The 19,728-nt window shown below is 38.3% G+C and overlaps 5 protein-coding genes across 5 annotated transcripts; 3 read left to right on the top strand and 2 right to left on the bottom strand.

The window, feature by feature from the left end:
• Positions 1-268: 268 nt before the first annotated feature.
• LOC125584030 lies at positions 269-664 on the top strand. Its single transcript, XM_048751767.1, has one exon. The coding sequence runs from the start codon at positions 358-360 to the stop codon at positions 508-510; it is 153 nt and encodes a 50-aa protein (XP_048607724.1). The 5' UTR covers positions 269-357; the 3' UTR covers positions 511-664.
• A 742-nt stretch (positions 665-1,406) lies between these two features.
• On the top strand, positions 1,407-2,414 carry LOC106428797 (fasciclin-like arabinogalactan protein 11). The gene has a single exon (XM_013869553.3). It carries the CDS (start codon positions 1,503-1,505, stop codon positions 2,229-2,231), a length of 729 nt encoding a protein of 242 aa, XP_013725007.3. The 5' UTR covers positions 1,407-1,502; the 3' UTR covers positions 2,232-2,414.
• A 540-nt stretch (positions 2,415-2,954) lies between these two features.
• LOC125584029 (zinc finger protein JACKDAW-like) lies at positions 2,955-6,343 on the bottom strand. The gene is made up of 4 exons (XM_048751766.1): positions 5,747-6,343; positions 5,047-5,446; positions 4,093-4,349; positions 2,955-4,018 (listed from the first exon to the last, which is right to left on the bottom strand). Exons 1-4 carry the CDS (start codon positions 5,931-5,933, stop codon positions 3,345-3,347), a joined length of 1,518 nt encoding a protein of 505 aa, XP_048607723.1. The 5' UTR covers positions 5,934-6,343; the 3' UTR covers positions 2,955-3,344.
• Positions 6,344-13,035: 6,692 nt separating this feature from the next.
• Positions 13,036-15,768, top strand: LOC111204198 (L-type lectin-domain containing receptor kinase VIII.2). The gene has a single exon (XM_022698432.2). The coding sequence runs from the start codon at positions 13,392-13,394 to the stop codon at positions 15,546-15,548; it is 2,157 nt and encodes a 718-aa protein (XP_022554153.2). The 5' UTR covers positions 13,036-13,391; the 3' UTR covers positions 15,549-15,768.
• A 2,151-nt stretch (positions 15,769-17,919) lies between these two features.
• Positions 17,920-18,763, bottom strand: LOC106448601. The gene is made up of 3 exons (XM_013890467.3): positions 18,589-18,763; positions 18,338-18,496; positions 17,920-18,239 (listed from the first exon to the last, which is right to left on the bottom strand). The coding sequence occupies exons 1-3, from the start codon at positions 18,653-18,655 to the stop codon at positions 18,235-18,237; spliced, it is 231 nt and encodes a 76-aa protein (XP_013745921.1). The 5' UTR covers positions 18,656-18,763; the 3' UTR covers positions 17,920-18,234.
• Positions 18,764-19,728: the final 965 nt, after the last annotated feature.

Raw genomic sequence — 19,728 nt, 5'->3', positions numbered from 1 at the left:
ATTATATTTTTATTTAGACAAGCCACGCGCGTCAATCTGAATGTGATACATGAATAGCACGTGCGACAAATAGAGACCGCGTCATACTTGCCATATGTTCCCACGTGAGTTTTGCTTAACGTGTCTCATCAAACTAAACTACCATTTGCTCTTCCACTAACACTCTTTTTAATAATTTTCGCACGATGATTACGATTGAACTCTCTATAAATATAAGCGGTATTCGATAATCTCAGACACTGAACATCTCAACAAAGTCGACACCTGCTATACTTCTTAGCCAAAAAAAAACTACTATACATCTCAAAGTCAAATTGGAGGAGATATATCTTAGTTTTAATACCTTTTTTTTTTTGAATGGCGAGGACGATGATCGGACCTTTGGAAGTCCTACCGGCGATTCTTGTTTTCCCTTTGAGGGTCTCAGCTTCGCCTTCTTTGGGGACGATATATGAGGAGAAAGATGATGAAAAATTCATTCAACCCGAGATCAAGGCTCGAGAGTTGTAGACTTTGCATCTTGTCAGTGTTTTTTTTTTCTTCTTTTTGGCCTTTTCTTGGTTGTTTTGCGGCTCAAACTCATTTTCATTGACATTATAGTCATGAAATAAAATTGTAGATCATCGAAAATTGTCAAGATGATTAAACATTACATTTTTCGTTATACGAAACTTTTATATAACCACAATCTAAGATTTAAGATCTCGATACATCTAAAATTCTTAGTTAAATATTTTGCTGTATGAATGGAATACTTTCTAAAATTAAGACATTTTACCAAACAAACAGAAAAGAATTGGAATATTTAAAAGAAAAGATTACATTGACTACTAACGACCCGATCATGTAATGGCACCTAAGTTAACTTTAACCAATGTTTTCTACTAACTACACAATTAACATACGCCTACTAGTAGGTTGAGAATATTTTATGTCTCTCATTAGTACTGTGCTGCTTTGTCCAAAGAAGAAACAAAACAAAAATCTAAGCTAATACATTAGTTCTCCCTTGTAATAATGTTGCAAAGTATTATCATCCAATTAAGTTCTTTTGCATCATATATATTTATATTTATTTTTAGTTTTTTTCTTTCTTTCTTACATCACATGATGATAGGCACACATGTCACATAAATCATGATGATTAGTATGATTAGCAATCTTACATTTCTTGAATAACACTTCTTCACAGCTTCTGAAGGATCACATGTAACCTTTTTTTAGTTTCATTCTTAATTTTCAATCCTCACCCACCCAACCTCCCTTCAAAGCAATCTCTCGCCCACTCTCTCTATCACTCTTAAGTCTAAACAACTTTTGTAATTTTAGTCTAAAAACATTTCCAATCTGTCTTAATTGGATCAATTGAAAGAATTTGTTATAGTTAACAAGTAATAATCTTCATACTAACTAGAGAATCCTACTCTTCACCTTACTACATCTCTCTATATAACAAACCCTAAAACTTCTCACCACACACACATAGACCAACAACAACAACAATGGCTATATCAAGAACATTCATGTCCTTTAATCTCTTCATCTTCTTCCTCGTTATTGCTACAACCAATGGTCAGGCTCCAGTTCCAACCCCTTCAGGTCCAACCAACATAACCGCAGTCCTAGAAAAAGCCGGTCAATACACAATGTTCATAAGACTCCTCAAGAGCACCCAAGCCGCAGACCAAATCAACACTCAGCTCAATTCTTCCTCGAGCCAAGGCCTAACCGTGTTTGCCCCGACCGATAACGCCTTTAGCAGCCTCAAATCCGGAACCTTAAACTCACTATCCGACCAGCAAAAAGTTCAGCTTGTTCAGTTCCATGTCCTTCCTACACTCTTAACCATGCCTCAGTTTCAAACTGTTAGTAACCCCTTACGCACGCAAGCTGGTGATGGACAAAACGGTAAGTTCCCTCTTAACATCACGAGCTCCGGTAACCAAGTCAACATCACCACCGGAGTTGTGAGCGCCACCGTGGCTAACTCCGTTTACAGCGATAAGCAGCTCGCCGTGTACCAAGTGGATCAAGTTTTGCTGCCATTAGCAATGTTTGGTTCAAGCTCGGCGGCTCCTGCTCCGGCGCCTGAGAAAGGCGGCTCGGTTACGACAGGTTCAGCTTCCGGTAGCGACGGTGGAGGAGATTCTACTGATTCATCTGATGCAGAGAGGACCTACGGGATATTCGCCACCGTGGCAGCCATTGCTGCTTCTTCTCTGTGGATATAACTCGAGAGAGAGAGAGCTATTCAAGAATAACGATGAGTTTAAGTTTTGTTGTAATTTGAGATTGTGTTAATGTTTTGATTCAAAACTTTTTTGATGAAAAAATGCACACGTGTTTCGATTTTGATTTGCATGTTTCAAGTGTAACTATAGTAACATACGGGCATTAACCTTAATTGGGCCTAATATCGCTCATATTCGATCGCCCTAAATGTTAGTGTCTTAAACCGGTTAGTAACAAACTTAAACCGGTAAAAGGAAATTTTGGTTAATAAAAGAACGTACCGAAACCCATGATTCACGAGGTTGTTTGGTTATATATATACAATGCCCAGCTAGAGATAGGCTACTGGTGGAATGCTCTATCTCATAATGAATCTCCACATTTCAAAACTATGCCTTAGTGGCGCAGTAGCTTATGATAGCGTCAGTAAATTGATGGTGGGGGACATAAAATATTTACAAATTTTTATTTTTATTTTATTGGCTTTGATCATGAAAAGGAATGAACCGCAAAACGTTCATATTTTATATATCTCTTGTGGAGTTAGAGATAAGTCAAAATTAGATAGACAATACCTATCGGTCTACTAAAAACATTAGCTGATATCAGCTAAAAACTATTATTAGATGTTAGTCTATGCAGAATCCAAAGGAACGTTGACTCATATTTCGAGAACTATTAAAAGGCAATTTCAACCGTGTAGTAAAAAGTTTTGAAAAGCCTGAATATAAGGACTATTTTCTTAAATGTCCAATAAACTGTAACAACCAAAGAAAATAACATTTACAAAACAACAATGTAGCAAGATTCAAATCCATGCTTGTCATGGTATAGATATATGATGATCATCATCATAAAATAGTAAAAGTACATAGCATTTATTGTAAACTGATCATCACAAACATAGTAAAAGTACATATAGCATTTAATGTAAACTGATAGGATGGTATCTTGTCAACTTTTGTCCCCACATTCCGACCGCCTCACAAGGGAGTACGATTCTTTAGACTTGTCTCCTCAAAGAAACTTCCAAACATAATCACAAAATATTGTCCTCCATATTTCTCTTGATTTATGTTCCAAATATGTAGTGAATGGGATCTAATTATAAATCAACCCAATGGAGCAAACCTTGCGAGTTCTTGAGGCCAAAACGGATGGCGACCCGTTTGGTGAGGGTGATTCTCGTTGCTCACTCCAAGAAAATCACGGGTTAAACCTATCTGTTGAGCCGGGTTTAGACCTGACCGGTTTGATTGAAATGGATTATTATTATCGACACTACTCGTGGTTACACCACTGGTAGGAGGAGCAAGATTGTGGTTGAAGTTGTTGAGTTGTTGTTGGATCATCATTGGAGAAGATGATCGAGGAGGAGGAGAAGCGGCGAACGAGGATGAAGTCATTGTTGGGCCGGTGAATAAGGACGGAACGGTGGTGGAGTTGCTTCTAGTGGATCCCATTTGTGCAGCTTTTTGCAAGAGAGCAGTGGCAGACATTGGAGAAAGAGGCTTGTTTTGTTTTTTGTCGGAGGAGGAGGAGAAGAGTGGGGAGAAAGAAGAGTCTTTCAGGGTTTGGTGTTGTTGATGTAGTGATGGGAGTGAAGCTGAGGTTTGTTGTGATGTTGAGGATGATGATAAGGTGAGATTAGGGTTTGTGGAAGTCGTGGGGATTTCGAACTGTTGGTTGTAGTGGTGGTCGGAGAAATCAGAGAGGAATGATGACGAAGACAAGGGGAAGAGGTGGTGGTTCCCGGTGGAGGCCATTTGTACCATTTCGGATGAACCTACACGGAATTGATATAAACTGGGATAATAATGAAAATGGTCTATATTAGGAAATGATTGAGATATGATGTACCTTGCGTATGCATTGCGCTTAGGTCATGTCCAAACCCTAAACCAAATTGAGAGATAGCTGCATTAATGTCTGGATGATGAACTCCTCGGTGGACAAATCCATGGGGAAGATTTGGATTATTTATAACATGTGAATCATTTGCAAAATTAAGACTCGTTGTTGTAGAGATCGCCGGATTATTACTAAGTGAGCTCATTCTCGCCCCTTCTTCTGTTAATGCGTCGCAGAACGCTCTGTGTGTGATGAAACTATCTTTCCTATAGTAGAAAGGGTTTAGGGTTTGTATATAAATTTAAATAACAACATGTGATAATAATAATTAATTTAAGAAAACGCATTCATTATGTAACATAGCATTGAATTTGAAATCATTAGCAAAACAAGACATTCTTGGCCGGAGGAAGCATTTATTTCTCCTATGCAAACTCACTAACTCAAGACATGAAGACAGAAACAAACACAAAACATAGCTATTAAAATAAAACATACTGCAATACTTATATAATATATGTGTGTGTGTATGTACGTATATAATCACTTGCCATATCGTGTGAATAGGAGAAAAGAGTTAAGCCAAATAGACATGTACATATGCAAAGACACAAAATAGATGCTCATACCATCAAAAATCTCATCGAATATCATATTCATTAAGTGTCAGCTTTTATCAAAATCTTAAAACTAAAATTAAATCGTGTCCCTAAAAGTCAGAAACTCTTGAATTAATGCTCTGCGCTCTAATCAAACTTCTCAGCAATATCAAATCACTAGACATTGCACACACATTCATACCGACAGTATAGCTACATATCATATACTCCATCTATACGTATTAATTAGTAGTTTTTTTTTTCACACAATAGACTGATTAACGAGTAATAATACTTAAATTCAATATCAAGGCAACAATACCAAACGTTTTTCATCTCATACATAATTGATCAAATGTAGTACCTGGAGAACAACGTGCCACAGTCGCACTTATACTCACGAGTGCCACAAGTTTTCGCGTGCGCCTTCCAATCAGATTGAACAGCATATTTCTTAGAACATTTTTCGCACTTATACTTCTTTTCCCCGTGCTTGCGGCTATAGTGCTTCTTGATCCCAGTGAGATCTCCAAGGGCCCTAGAGGAATCATGGTGAACACAAGTCTTGATAGGACATATGTATACTTTCTTCTTTATCACCTCTTTGTTGGACCGTTGCTTCAGCTTCCATGGAAGGTTGTGGCCACGGCGATGGAGTTGTAAGTTCTGATCCCTTTGAAACCCTTTGTTGCAGATCTCGCAGACGAATCTGTTTGTCGCCATGAGGGTTGTTGGCGATAGAGCGATGACATCCGCATCTGGATCTGTCCATATGTACAAATACGGTGTATCATTATTTTTGTAAGGCATGTATAATTTTATCTAATGAATTCTACGATTCATACATATTAGATATAGTCTTATAGATCACCAAAAAATGTGTGTGCGTGTGTGTTTGTATATATGTGTGCGTGTGTGTTTGTGCGCATATTGTATTGGGTTAATAATGTTAATTTCAGTGAAAACAAGATTTTGAAAATATGGAGCTTTCTACAGAATATGTGTGTTTAGATATGTAGAAATATATATGAGTATATTGTGGTGGCTGCTGACAAAGGTGGTACCTGGGGTGCCAGGTTGATTTCTCTTCTTCTTGGCTGATGACGAATTTGGTTTTGCACTAGGGTTTGGGTTGGAATTAGGGTTAAGTTCAGGGATGTGCTGCTGAAGATGATGAATATGCTGTTCTTGATGGACAAAGCCTCCCATGGAAGATGAAATAGAAAATGGATCTCCTGGAATCATCTGCATAGTTTTTGTTTAGATGTAAACCAGAGCTAAAGAACAAGAAGTTGGTTTTGTTTTTTTTTATAAAACCTTGCAAGAAAACAAGAAGGTGATCAGGAGATTTAGAACAGTATACAAACAAAAGAGAGAGTTAATTAGGGGATAATTTTTAGAGGGAGAACAAGAACAAGAGCATCTAAGTTTCTTTTGGTTTTAAGGCTTGGGAATGTTTGAATGTGCTTGACTCTTTGGTTATGCCAAATGACAATAAAAGACCAAAGAAGATGAGGAAAAAAATTCAAGACGCGGAAGTGTATATATATAAACTTTATTGAAAGAGGATTTTTTATAAATTTATAAGGGATCTAGTACAGGAATAAAGTTTTCTTCGGCTAAATAATGCTGAGAGATCTGGGAGTTGTTCTTATAGAGATCTACTTTTTTTTCTTTTTTGGTTTAGTCAATCTATGAATTTTTTTCAAAAGGGAAAGTAATTGTTTTCAATTAATAATAGTAATTCTGAGAAAAGGCCAGTCTCTTCCTTTCTCGCAGTTACATAGACACACGTGCATGTGTACATCTATAGCGAATTTAAAAGTTAGAAAATATAAATGTTATAAGGGATCTATATATAAAAATCTACGTTAATATGCACTTGCTATGTTTTGGATCTATATATAAATTTAAGTGCACACAGTTTCAACTCCTATTTATTATAAAATGAAGATTCTACGCACCCAAGAAACTGTGTATTTGGCAAAGGAAAATGTTATGTGTCCCAAGACCAAAGCATATAGGTAGCTGTAAAAAGTTCCCGTTTTTAAAAGGGAGCTTATCTTTGACTCCAAAAAGTTTTAGGAACTCAAAAAAGGCCTTTTTGTAATTTGCATTTCCTTTAAACTATTCTCTATATAAACATTTTTAACTGCTGACAAAAAAACATTTGTAACTGGGAATGCAAAGTGATTTAGGTCTTCTAAAAATGTATTTAGGTTTGGACGTAACTACTAAGTGCATGTACGCCAAAGTCAAAATGTGGCACTAAATCTATGATCTATTAACTTTTTTTTGGGTAAAATGATCTATTCACTTTGTCGCCAATAACCTAAATTAGAACGTTTACTTATGCTATGTTGGCCGGGATGAGAATGTACTCTTGTTAGAAGTTGAACATGGTTCATCTTTTTTTTTTTAAGTTGAACATGGTTCATACCTAGTTTCTTTTTGCTATTTATTTTAGCAAAAAAGAGTACAAAGAGTCTGAAATATATTGAAAAATAGATTCAAAAATATTGATCATGCGCGTGGACGAAATAAAACTATTTGATTTCTTGAGTGGACTACAAAAATTCCACTTCTAACTTGTACTGTACAAGCTTGATCTTCCTTTTCTTCTTTTGGTTGTGATGTCGAGGAAGTGAGAAGAAAAGGGAATTGCCTTTAAGCAGATATAGATCGGAAGAAATGATGAAGGCATAATTACAGAGTTGGACCAAACATAGCATGTTGTTTTGTAATGTGACAGAGAGAGAGAGAGGGGATCTTTGGCATTTCCCGATGAAGACGATAGGAAGTCCGTGACGCCTGTCTCTCTGTCTGTGGGACCCTCTCTTTGAGCTATGATTTTCATGCACATTGCTATCTTTTTTTTTTTTTTTTTTTTTTTTCCATCTATAATATTATTTATCAAAAGGTTTACGAACATAAGACCCAACAAACTAAAGGGCATCCAAACCGAAAACAAACAAACCCAACTTTAAAACTAAAAGAGGCCCAAACAATGGCCCATCCAACCCAAACTGAAACAAGACTCGACAGCCCTGCTACGTGTCGAAACCACTGTGACACCGAGGACACGTGTCGGAGCCTCCCATCGCCTTCACCGCTTGGGACAACCCGCCGGAACCCGCCGGACGTTCACCGGAACCGACGCATCTGAACCACGATCAATGAAACCACACCGGTTTCAACCAAACTCCATCATCTTCCTCGCTTGATTCAACGTCTTGGGAGAGCATCATCGGACAATCGAGATCTTATCTCAAGACTGCAAGCCACCAAACCACCCACAAATCGACTCATCTCCTCGACCGGACCTTGCGGGCCGTATAACGCCATGCAAACCCGATCTAAGTCAGAACCACACAGATCTACGAAATCACCAGAGATTAAAACGTCTACCATCAATCCTCTATGACCGACGTACAACATGCGACATCAATATCAGATCGAGAGACAGAGTATCAGATGAAGCACAAATTCGTAGATCGACGAAATCGGGATTAACCCAAGGACAAAGCCGACGATAGCGGGACTGAAAAAGCCACCGCTTCCCGGAAACATAAGCCGGCGAAGTAGAAGCTGGAAGCCTCCCCTTCCCAGAGACAAAGCGGACGAACACCACCGTAGATTAGGTGTCTCCGAGACCAAAACAGAAGCGATACCCACTGTTCGGAAGGGAACCACCGCGACTCTCTATCTCTCAGAGAGAGAGGAGAGAGAGTCTACCATTCCCCTTCCCGAAATGGACGCACATTGCTATCTTCTATTATCAATATATCGTATTTATCCATTTTATCAGTCATATATCTAGAAGTATATGAGCATCATGGTGACAATGCATGATAAGTGTCACTTCCATTCTTAAGATTTGGAGCCAAGTCTAATATAGCGATGGGTTTATAGGATTTGCTTAGACTCGTTTAACCATTTGATATATCACGTAGGAGTATACATTACAATTTGTTTTTGAATTTTAAAATTTGTTCTTATTAATATTACATGAATTAAATTTATAATTTTGACGCGAATATAAGAATGTGATGAAAAAAAAAGAATGTGATCTGGATTGATACATATTTTCGACTCATTTAAATATTGATTTTTTTGCTGGACATTTGAACATCGAAAATGTTGTTAGTATAATGTATATATGATTTGGAAGTTGTGTTTATTTTATTTAATTGGTTTTGAAAGGTGAATGTAGGTTTAAAAAAAAACATATACATGTTGCGAGTTCCACTATACTACAACTACCACGATGCGTCATAAACCTTCATTTTGAATATTTAGTCTCGGAATATAACATAAAATGAACAAGTAGTACAATAATTATACACATCTTGGAGATTACATTATAAAAACTCCATAAATAATTCACCCCAACCTTTCTTTTGGCTTTTGTGTTTGCCTTCTTTAGATCCATTGGATGCTTTCATATTCCCTTCTCGGTATCCGATGTTTGTATACGATTAAATATCATACTCCCTCCGTTTTATATCGTAGGTAGTTTTAGAGAAATGTTTTTGTTTCAAAATGTAAGTAGTTTTTGTAGTTATATGTAACTTTTACATTTATTGAATACAGTGTACTAATCAAATTAAATAGACTTATTTTTTATTGGTTAAATTATATCTAACTTATTTATTATAAAATATTTTTTAAAAACATAATAATTTTTTTTATCTTCGTACTTTTACCCAAAACTACTTATATTATAAAAGTCACCCGGTCAATACTCGCACCTTAGACGTAACGATATTATTATATTAGTGTGATATATACATATATATAGTTTAAATGTTTCAAAACAATAATACTTGATAAATATCATGCTGCAAAAGTGGCTTCTCGTTAAAAACTAAGAATGTAAGTTATTAAGATCACTCATTTAAATATTAATCCAGTCAAATGAACGGTTGGCAAATGATCTGAAATATTTGTCGTCACAATATCTAAATAATTCAAATATATTGTACTAATTCTGAGACACTATATTACTTTCCGGATATGAGAACAAAAACATCATGATTATATATGCTACTGTAAATTCAATGATGCAGTTCGAACTTGGTATCTTGAAAATGAAGAAATCATGCAATTCTTTCAATTTTTAATTTACTTTAGTTTGAACTTTGAAAAACACAAGTTGTGGATTCAACGTTTCAACTAAGTACACAAGGGACCGACATGTTTCTTTAACTAAACCGACCCACTTTGAAAAAAGCTAGAAAATTCAATTTGGGTTGCATGGAAAAAACAAATTAATAGGCTCTGGTTGATAATCCATTAACATCATGATCTTCCTAATAACTATGATTTTGATTTGTATTTTAACTATTGAATGCCCGAAAACGTATTTATATATATGCAATTCCGCAAAAAGCCTATCGATAGTTCTTTGTACGTTGATCGCAATTTCAATGCATTCATTTGTTTCTTATTTTGTAAAATTAATGACAAATATACAACGGTTAAACTACCATGCCAGAGTTTAACGTTAAAATTAAGTTGAAAATTTTCTCTTTCTTTCTCTCTAACATCTCTCTAAAGGCGGTTTCAGAAAAAGCTTATCGTTGGTGGCCGGTGGCTTTAGCCATCGGTTACCATCTTTTTTTTTTTTGTTTTTTGTTGTAAATATCTTCGATCTTCTAGATCGATTGTATTTTCCGCTTGTCGGATTTTCTCTTCGCTTAGGCGATTTCGGTTCCGCTCTGTCGGAAATTTTCTTCGCAAAGCGATTCTTTTCTTTTGTTGTGTTTTTTCAAGTCAATCAGAGCTTCTCGCTGATTTGCTTGAATTTCTTCTCCCCATGTATGTTTTAATCCTTTATCCCGGATCTTTGATTTGTTTCTCTTGAGATCTTCGAGTGCTAGATCTCCTCCATCGGAGAGTAATTAATTTCTTCTCATGATAATAAGTTGAGGAGTTTCTCCTTCTTGGTTGAGATTCGAAGTTTATGGATGAAGCCTATCGATTGGAAGCAGATTAAGTAAAGTTGGGGTTTGCTTCAAAATGTCCTAACAAATGATCTGTTTTTGATCGGAAAGATCATCCCAAAGTTTGAATAATCAAAGGTCATTAGGAGTTCAAATTATAAGATCCGGTGAACACTGCATGGGGGCTTCAAGATGGATTCGAAAGGCGATAGAGCTGCATGCGTCATCTCCATATGGAAGACCGGAGGGATGATCGAAATCAATCGGAGCGCCGGTGAAAAGATCTGAAAGACTCGGGAACCTTCTCACTGCCCATTGTGCTGCCCTTTCTTTACACGTGTTTCACACGTGTGTTATGACATGTATGATAGTTATCTTTATGTTGCTTTGGGCTTGTAATATTTGTTCTGGGCTTTCGAATCCTCTTGTATCGTTAAGCTTTTATAAAAAGCAATGTTGACAAAAAAAAAATTAAGTTTCTATCACTAATTAAAAAATATTTTTGTTTCTATACATTCGAACCAGGAACACACACCAATTCACACTATTCTTCCTCCAAATCTACCAGCGAGATTAAACATTTGTAGCTTTTGCGCCAAAATGGGTTTCAGCCCAAGTCCATAACAATTTGTTTTCCTTTTCCCACCCCAAGTCCATAACATATGACATAGCTTTCAACATTATAACTTGAGTAGGATCTTCATAGTTTTTCTTTTAAATGGCTCTAATGCTTTTAAAAAAAGTACGGATAGATACAAGCTTTGTCGTAGCATATTCCAGTTTGAGAACACCTACACCAACCAAAAGTAAAATTATAAGCTCAAAAGAATCGTGCAAGAGATCTAAAACTTGTTCGCTTTTGCAAAGAGATCTAAAAACTCTTATTGACCGCAATAAATATAAGTCAAAGAGACATAAATACTTCATACTATTAGATGCTATAGTCGATATTTTTTTTGCTACCAGCTAAATAATTAATAGGTACTATATCTGGGGACATAGAGAAGAGATATACACACTGAGACAAAACACACACATGACACATCAACACGAGCTGGTGTGAAAACGAGTGGCTGCGTTGTGAACTTGTGGATTAGTTAGAGATAATGATTTAAGAATTGAAATATTCTTTTGCATGTCGATTTATCAATATCCATATGAATTTTCCTTTCAGAATCTTTAAAGAAAACGGACACACCATGCAACAAAAAAAGAAGTCAAACAAAAAAAATCACGTCCTTTTTGTATCGTATATGTTCTTTTTTTTGGTGCAAATGTTAAAATCGTATATGTTCTTAGTTACGTTAAAGCTAACAACTGAAGCTTTTTGTACTCTATTATATACTCGTATCAAACTGTTCCCACTTACTAATCTATACTCACTTAAAAAAAAAAAAAAAAAAAAAATCTATACTCACTTTATTGAGTTACTAAACTCTTTTTTGTTAGATAACTAAGCAGGGTTCTCTCTATCTGGGGCTCGGCGGTCGGCAGGCGCGTGAGCGTCCGTGCCGCCGCCGGAGCTCGTGTTTCTTTCAGATAAAATAATCAGGTTCCGGCTTTCTTACCGTCTCCGCCGGTTTCCGCCTGTCCGAGCTCTGGTCCGCCACCAACCGCTTCGGTTCTGGCCCTGGAGTAACGACGCGGTGGCTGAAAGGGTGACGCGGTGAAGACCTTAGTGTTGCGAATAATATTTCCGGGAGGCGGAGGCTATCTCAGATCCGTCGCCGCCGGTCTTTTGTCTCCGTGGCGGGGAAGCTTCTTCAGTTCCGCCGTCATCGGATCTAGTCTCCGGGGGGTGAAGGCTTCTTCAGCCTTGCGTCGCCGGCTTGTGGCCCCTAATCTTTAGGGTTTAGTTTATAATTTTTTTCTTCGGTCTGGTTTTATCTGTGCTTGTTTCTGTTGATGGTGTGTTCGTCGGAGGAGATGGAAGAGCTCCGGCGGAAAGAGTAAAGATGCATGCGATTTCTCTCGCGGGTCTCTGCGGTTAGTGACAATGGATGAGCTCTCGCTACGGCGATTGAGGCTCTCCGGTTTGAGTGGCCCAAAGTTGTTTGAAGGTAAAGAGGAACGGAGCGATGGATCTCCGGTTTGGCCGTGTGATCTGAAGGTTGGATCTCCGGCGTCGACGAGACGCGGTGGTATTGCGCTGATCTAGTGACATGTGTTCCCTCGAGGATGAGGATGGCAACACGTGTACAAGCTACCAAACGTGGGATTTGAGAGGCGGCCGATTTCATTTCCGCTTGGTCTCTAGGGTTTTCTCGATTAGGGCCGTAGGGTTTAGCCCATTTGAAAAAATTGGGTGCCCTAATAGTTGTTGGGCTTTTGCTAATATTTTGTACTGGGCTTGGCCTGTTTCGTTCAAATATTAAAAACCTTTGACGGGAAAAAAAAAAAAACTCTTTTTTGTTTAATTTGGTTGTACCGACTTGTAAACAACAAAAATCAAAACAAGTACTTCGATCATAACATTACTACAAGACTTTTTGATGAGTTTTTCAGACAAAAGCAAGCACGCGCCTGCACGTGAGGATCTTCTCCATCACTGTTTATAAGGCCACGTGTCGCTCAGTCAGATCCAGATGTGTTCTTCACTCGTGCCTTTTATTTCCACTCTCTTCTGTCTTCTTCCGTCTCCCTCTGTCTGATTCGGTGATTTGTCATCGTCTCCTCTCTACGATTGTATCAGTGAATCCAACCAACTCCCAAAGCTTCACTCCCTCAGATTAGTGAAGGAATCCAAATGAAAAATATTTAACAAATGTTGAAACTCCCACCGAGATTCCTCTCCGTTTACTCGACTCTCATCCACATTCTCGCTTCTCTCCTCTGCTCCTCCTCCGACGTCAGAGGCGACTTTCCGGCGACCAGATTCGATCTCGGCACCTTGTCTCTCTCAACCCTCAAGCTCCTCGGCGACGCTCATCTCAACAACGGAACCATAAAGCTCACACGCGAGCTCCCCGTACCAACTTCCACCGCCGGAAAAGCTCTCTACGGAAAACCGATTAGATTCCGGCATCCGGAGACGCAGTCTCCGGCGAGCTTCTCCACTTACTTCTCGTTCACGGTGACTAACCTCAACCCTTCCTCGATCGGCGGCGGATTGGCTTTCGTGATCTCCCCCGACGGAGAATCCATCGGATCCGCCGGCGGGTTTCTCGGTCTAACGGGAGAATCCGGATCCGGATCCGGGTCGGGTGGTTTTGTGGCGGTGGAGTTCGACACGCTGATGGATGTGGAATTCAAAGACGTGAACGGGAACCACGTGGGGCTGGATCTAAACGCCGTCGTTTCGGCCGCGGTAGCGGATCTGGGAAACGTCGACATCGATCTCAAGAGCGGGAACTCCGTGAACTCGTGGATCACTTACGACGGATCGGGCCGGGTTTTAACGGTTTACGTCTCTTACTCAAACGTTAAACCGATATCGCCGGTTTTGTCGGTTCCGTTAAATCTCGATCGGTACGTCAGCGATTCGATGTTCGTTGGATTCTCCGGTTCGACGCAGGGAAGCACGGAGATTCACAGCATCGACTGGTGGAGCTTCGCTTCCTCTTTCGATTCATCGGAATCTTCTCCGCCGCCGTTGTCCGGTGAGCCACCGTCTTCGCCGCCGTCTTCTCCTTCACTCTCTTCGCCCACCTCCCGGATAAAACCCGCCGATCCATCTTCTCCTTGCCGTAACAAACTCTGTAAAAAATCCCCCGCCGCCGTCGCCGGAGTAGTAACCGCCGGAGCATTTTTCTTAGCGCTATTCGCCGGAGCGATGATCTGGCTCTACTCCAAAAAGATCAAATACACTCGAAAGAGCGAGTCCTTCTCATCGGAGATCATGAAATCGCCGAGGGAGTTCACCTACAAGGAGCTGAAGCTAGCCACCGACAGCTTCAGCACCACTCGAGTGATCGGAAACGGCGCGTTCGGCACCGTCTACAAAGGTATCTTACCAGGCTCCGGCGAAATCATCGCGATCAAAAGATGCAGCCACGTGTCTCAAGGAAACACCGAGTTCTTATCGGAGCTATCGTTGATCGGAACTCTCCGTCATCGGAATCTCCTCCGTCTCCAAGGCTACTGCAGAGAGAAGGGAGAGATTCTATTAATCTACGATCTGATGCCTAACGGATCTCTCGACAAGGCGTTACACGAGTCTCCGACGACGTTACCGTGGCCTCACCGGAGGAAGATCCTCCTCGGAGTCGCTTCCGCTCTGGCTTATTTGCATCAAGAGTGCGAGAATCAGATCATTCACCGTGACGTTAAAACGAGCAACGTTATGCTCGACGCAAGTTTTAATCCTAAGTTAGGCGATTTTGGACTCGCTAGGCAAACGGAGCACGATAAATCGCCGGACGCGACGGCTGCCGCCGGTACGATGGGGTATTTAGCGCCGGAGTATTTGCTTACCGGTCGAGCGACGGAGAAAACCGACGTTTTCAGCTACGGAGCCGTTGTTTTGGAAGTAACCACTGGAAGAAGGCCCATTACCCGAACCGAGCCTAATCCCGGTTTGAGACCCGGTTTCAAAACCGGGTCGAGTTTGGTTGATTGGGTTTGGGGTTTGTATAGAGAAGGGAGGCTTTTGACGGCAGTGGATGAGCGGTTGAGCGAGGGAGAGCTTAACCCGGAGGAGGTGAATCGGGTACTGATGGTGGGCCTTGCTTGTTCACAACCCGACCCGGTAACCCGGCCTAGTATGAGGACTGTGGTCCAGATTCTGGTCGGGGAAGCTGATGTGCCGGTGGTTCCGATGGCGAGACCGTCACCGTCGTTGAGCTTTAGCACGTCGGAGTTATTGCTTACCTTACAAGACAGTGCATCGGACTGTAATGAAGCTTTGGCCCCGGTCTCGACGACTTCTTGTTCCTCGTCCGAACATGACATCTTCATTGTCGGCAAGGATCGATCGGTTTAATATTTTATTTAAATTATTAATTATACGTGATTATAAATTCGGAGACAATTTTACCGGCCGGTAAACAATACTAATTTTTAAAAACGGTAGATTTGTAAAATGTAAATTTCCGAGTTGATTGAAAATTCTTAGTTTTGGAACCTCAAGACTTGAGTTTGTTACGATGTATATAAAATAATTCAAATTTGAAGGCTCTGGAGACTTGGAGTTGTGTTAATTACTTTACTAGTTCAACTCGGATGATGGTAAGTTTGGTGAATGTCGCTTTCTTTACTTTAAATTTGATAAAGTTTTTACTGTCCAATAATATATTTTCAATTTGGTCCCAAGTCTATAATAACTATAAGTGGGAGCATAGAAAAAACTGTATAACCTATAGTTATGGCCTTATGGGGTTAATATATCAATGTAGATCACTGTTATCACAAAAAATGTGTGCGTGCACACAAAACATTGTTTTAGCACAGCATAACAAAAATGTGTGCGTGGACACAAAACATTGTTTTAGCACAGCATACTTGGCTTGCTAATCGCGGTGTGTGATTAAAAAGTAGCTTGGATTTTGGCATTTAACAATTAATTACATGTTTTAAGCAAGCAATGAAAGGTTTGATAAAAACAAAATTAATTACATGTAGTTCAAATCCAAGTTCACGGCTAGTTTAGGTTAAATTAGCTCGAAATGTTGCTTGCAAAAGTAATATCTAATGATACGAAAAAGGACAAAAGATTGGAGTAGAAGCATGGCAAGGTGACAAGGTCTAGATAAACTAAATATAAAATGTTAGAATATGGTAGATGGTCGTAATCATAAAATATGACATACACTAAATGGGAATCTTACTGATCTCTTAATTCAATCAATATACAAATAGATATAACAATAAATCAAATCAAAACTTTAACTAACCTTTTTTTTTAGTGGTAAAGCATTGGTGGTAAAGGCGTAAAGCATTGGTCCTTTCACTAGTTAAGCAGGCATGTGGTTTATTTATGAGTTGCATAGTTGGGGAATCAAGTCAACTAATTCATGTAACTACTTTTTGGATTTTAGAAATGCCTAACATGAGATTTGACCAAACTTAATTTGGACTATTGGGTTTTTAGGGCTCGACCCAAATGTGAAGTATCTGAATTTTAAAGGCTGATAATTGGGCCACGAAAAATATATTTGTTTGTCTATCACGTCTGATGTTCGTAAACTCGTTTACTCCAAACTAGGGATCCACTCGTTTATAAACTCGTTTAGCTCGAAATGTTGTTTTTGTTTGGATTCCTCGGTTGAGGAACGCAGAGGCTGATATGTATGCAAAACAGGCGTTGTCCTTGATTGTAAGAGAGGTGGGTGAGGCTGTTTTAATGCCACCACCAAACTAAACGAATGAATGGAAGTAGTTTGTGACAAAAAAAAAAAAAAAGTTGAGAGACAGGTATGTCTATTTGTCTATAAGACTATATCATGTGTTTTTGTCATTAAAATGTCGTGTTTTAGACTTAATAATCCATTCAAGTGTCGTAATCGTCATACATTACAAATTAATCGTGCTCCGAAACTTCCAGAGCTGTGTTATGAGAGACACGGTTTGCTTATGAATCTTGTGATAAATATTACACAGTCAAATTTTGAAATGAAATGATTGAGGTCCTTGTTAACGGTGGATCCCTTGAATCCAGTGTCTTGTAGATTACTCGATGTAACCACGTGTATATAACTCTAATTTTAATATCACATACTAACAATCTTCTATAAAAGACAACTAAAATCGTCGCCAGTGAGAAGTGTTCTGGACATCTTTCATGAATGCTTGGAGGATCTAATATGATGTCATGGCATTTGATTACGATACAAGAAGTGTGTACAAAATAGAATGTATCCTATACGGCTATACTATATTTTGGTGGGAAAACGGTCATTTCATACCCAACATATGACGATATGTTCAATTCATACCCGACTTATATAGCAGTGCCAAAACATACTTGAACTTATATGGTCGTGCCAAAACATATTCGATTTATAATTTTTTGGCGAAATCATACACTAGTCAAAAAATTATAAGTTGAGTATGTTTTGGCAATACCATATAAGTTCATGTATGTTTTGGCACGACCATATAAATCGGGTATGAATTGAACATACGACGATACGTTGGGTATGAAATGACCCTTTTCCCATATTTTGGTTGGAGTGTTTTTTTTGTAACTCCTTGGTTGGTGTGTATTTTTAAAAAGTTACTTGTAAACCAGCATCCAAGAGATTTCATACATAAGAAAAAAAGAAAAATACCTAAGTGCATATATATCGTTTTCTCATATTTATTCCTAATTTTCCCCATGGTCAGCCCTCAATCGAATAGACAATGATCCAAAGATATGAGAATGACAGTGATATTCACATGCATGGCGACACTGACGCATTTACAGGATTTAATTTGAATTTTCTTCCAAGAGATTCAGACTGAAAATTATAAAATACGTAACGAACGGTACATGAAAAAAAAAAAAAGAGGAAAGAAAAATACTGGACATGATATGACTCGGTGATCATTTGATAAATATGTATTAATATTATCAATAATTGTGTACCCGCATCATTAACCTTATCACAGACTCATAGTATATATACTTCTCCTTGAACTTGAAGCTTCGGAGACTCTCTCCTCCCTCCTTAGGAAAAAGTATCTCTCTAGTCTAGTAAATGGTAGAGAGAGAGAGTATGTGTGTTTATTAGTCTTTGTGCCATAAATATAGTATTTACGAGTAATTACTAAGGGTAGAGAGCATCTTACTCTGCCCTCCAACATGAGCACTGGCCGATCCAACGGTGGAGGTTTTATGGTGGATGAAAGGTGGCTTGCGGTGCGAAGTTTCCGGCGAAGGTCTAGAGTTATGTGTCTCTGGCCCCCTGTAATCGATCTCGTACACCTCCGAATCCGTATTTTCCGATCCTTAGTTATGTGTTAAAGTACAATGAATCAAGAAATATGTTGATGATCATCCTAACTAATAATTGCCTATAAAACAAAAAAAACAAAAATACCTATAGCGACAAAGCGAGGCACAGCAAGGAGAAGGTACATGAGAAAAATCACGACGGTCGACTTCATTTTTATTTACTTATAAACAGTTATGAACTTTTGAGTGTTTTTGTTTTGAATGATAATACTTGGAATACATGATACCTTATTTATAATAGCATGGACAGATAAAACACACGTGTCTTGTCTTCATTTATATTTAATTAGTCAATATTTTCTTGTAATATTTATTCTGTTCTATAAAGGTTTATTATCGTATGCTTAATCTTTTTTGGCTAAACAATTTTCAGATCAGCATGCAAAACGGGATTTTTATTCAAATGTTAACGAATTTAATATTTTCTACATGCTCATCTGAATTATGCTTACAACTTTCTTATTACTGAATTATGATATGTGACTAATATTTTATATGCATGGTTTTACTCAACTAACTAAAATGCTTGAAAAGCCTTTTCTCAAAAAAAAAAAAACTAAAATGCTTGAACAGGTGTATGCTCCTGTCCTGACAATTCCGTGCCCGTATAAACAGGCAAGACATTATGGACGGTTTAAAAGAGGGCGACGTTATTAATTATTTTCACGACCATATATATATTATAAACTGGAGTATAAAATATTTTCAATAGGGAGAGCAACTTAAAAATAAAAATAAGAAATAAGAGAAGATAAGTTCATGTCTGAGGGACAATACTAGCTTTCTATCTCATGGCTTCCAAACTGAACTCGTGTTCCAATCCATCCATTCCCTTTTCTCTTTGTTTTTGCAGGAACACGTATTTAATGATGAACAATATACTATCTAATCATTTATTTCTAATAGCATGATTAACCTGAAGTTCTTAGGATAGAATTCTTAACGTTCTTAACTTTTAACTAAAAAATCTAAGAACCGGTTAGGTTCTTAGCGTTCTTAACTTTTAACTAAAAAAATTAAGAATCGGTTCTTAAATAAGGATTTTAAGAACCAGTTCTTAATTTTTTTAGTTAAAAGTTAAGAAACAGTTTATTAAATTCCGATAAGAACTCTTTTCTAAGAACCCGGGTTAATCATGGTCTAAGAGTTTGTCTGAAACTGTAACTGCATAAGGAAAAGATAGACCACTGCATATTGAAAATACTTGTTACTATATACTTTTGTT

The sequence above is a fragment of the Brassica napus genome, chromosome C3 (assembly GCF_020379485.1).
Source record: "Brassica napus cultivar Da-Ae chromosome C3, Da-Ae, whole genome shotgun sequence".
Taxonomy (NCBI): domain Eukaryota; kingdom Viridiplantae; phylum Streptophyta; class Magnoliopsida; order Brassicales; family Brassicaceae; genus Brassica; species Brassica napus.
This window is presented reverse-complemented; position numbering and strand designations above follow the sequence as displayed.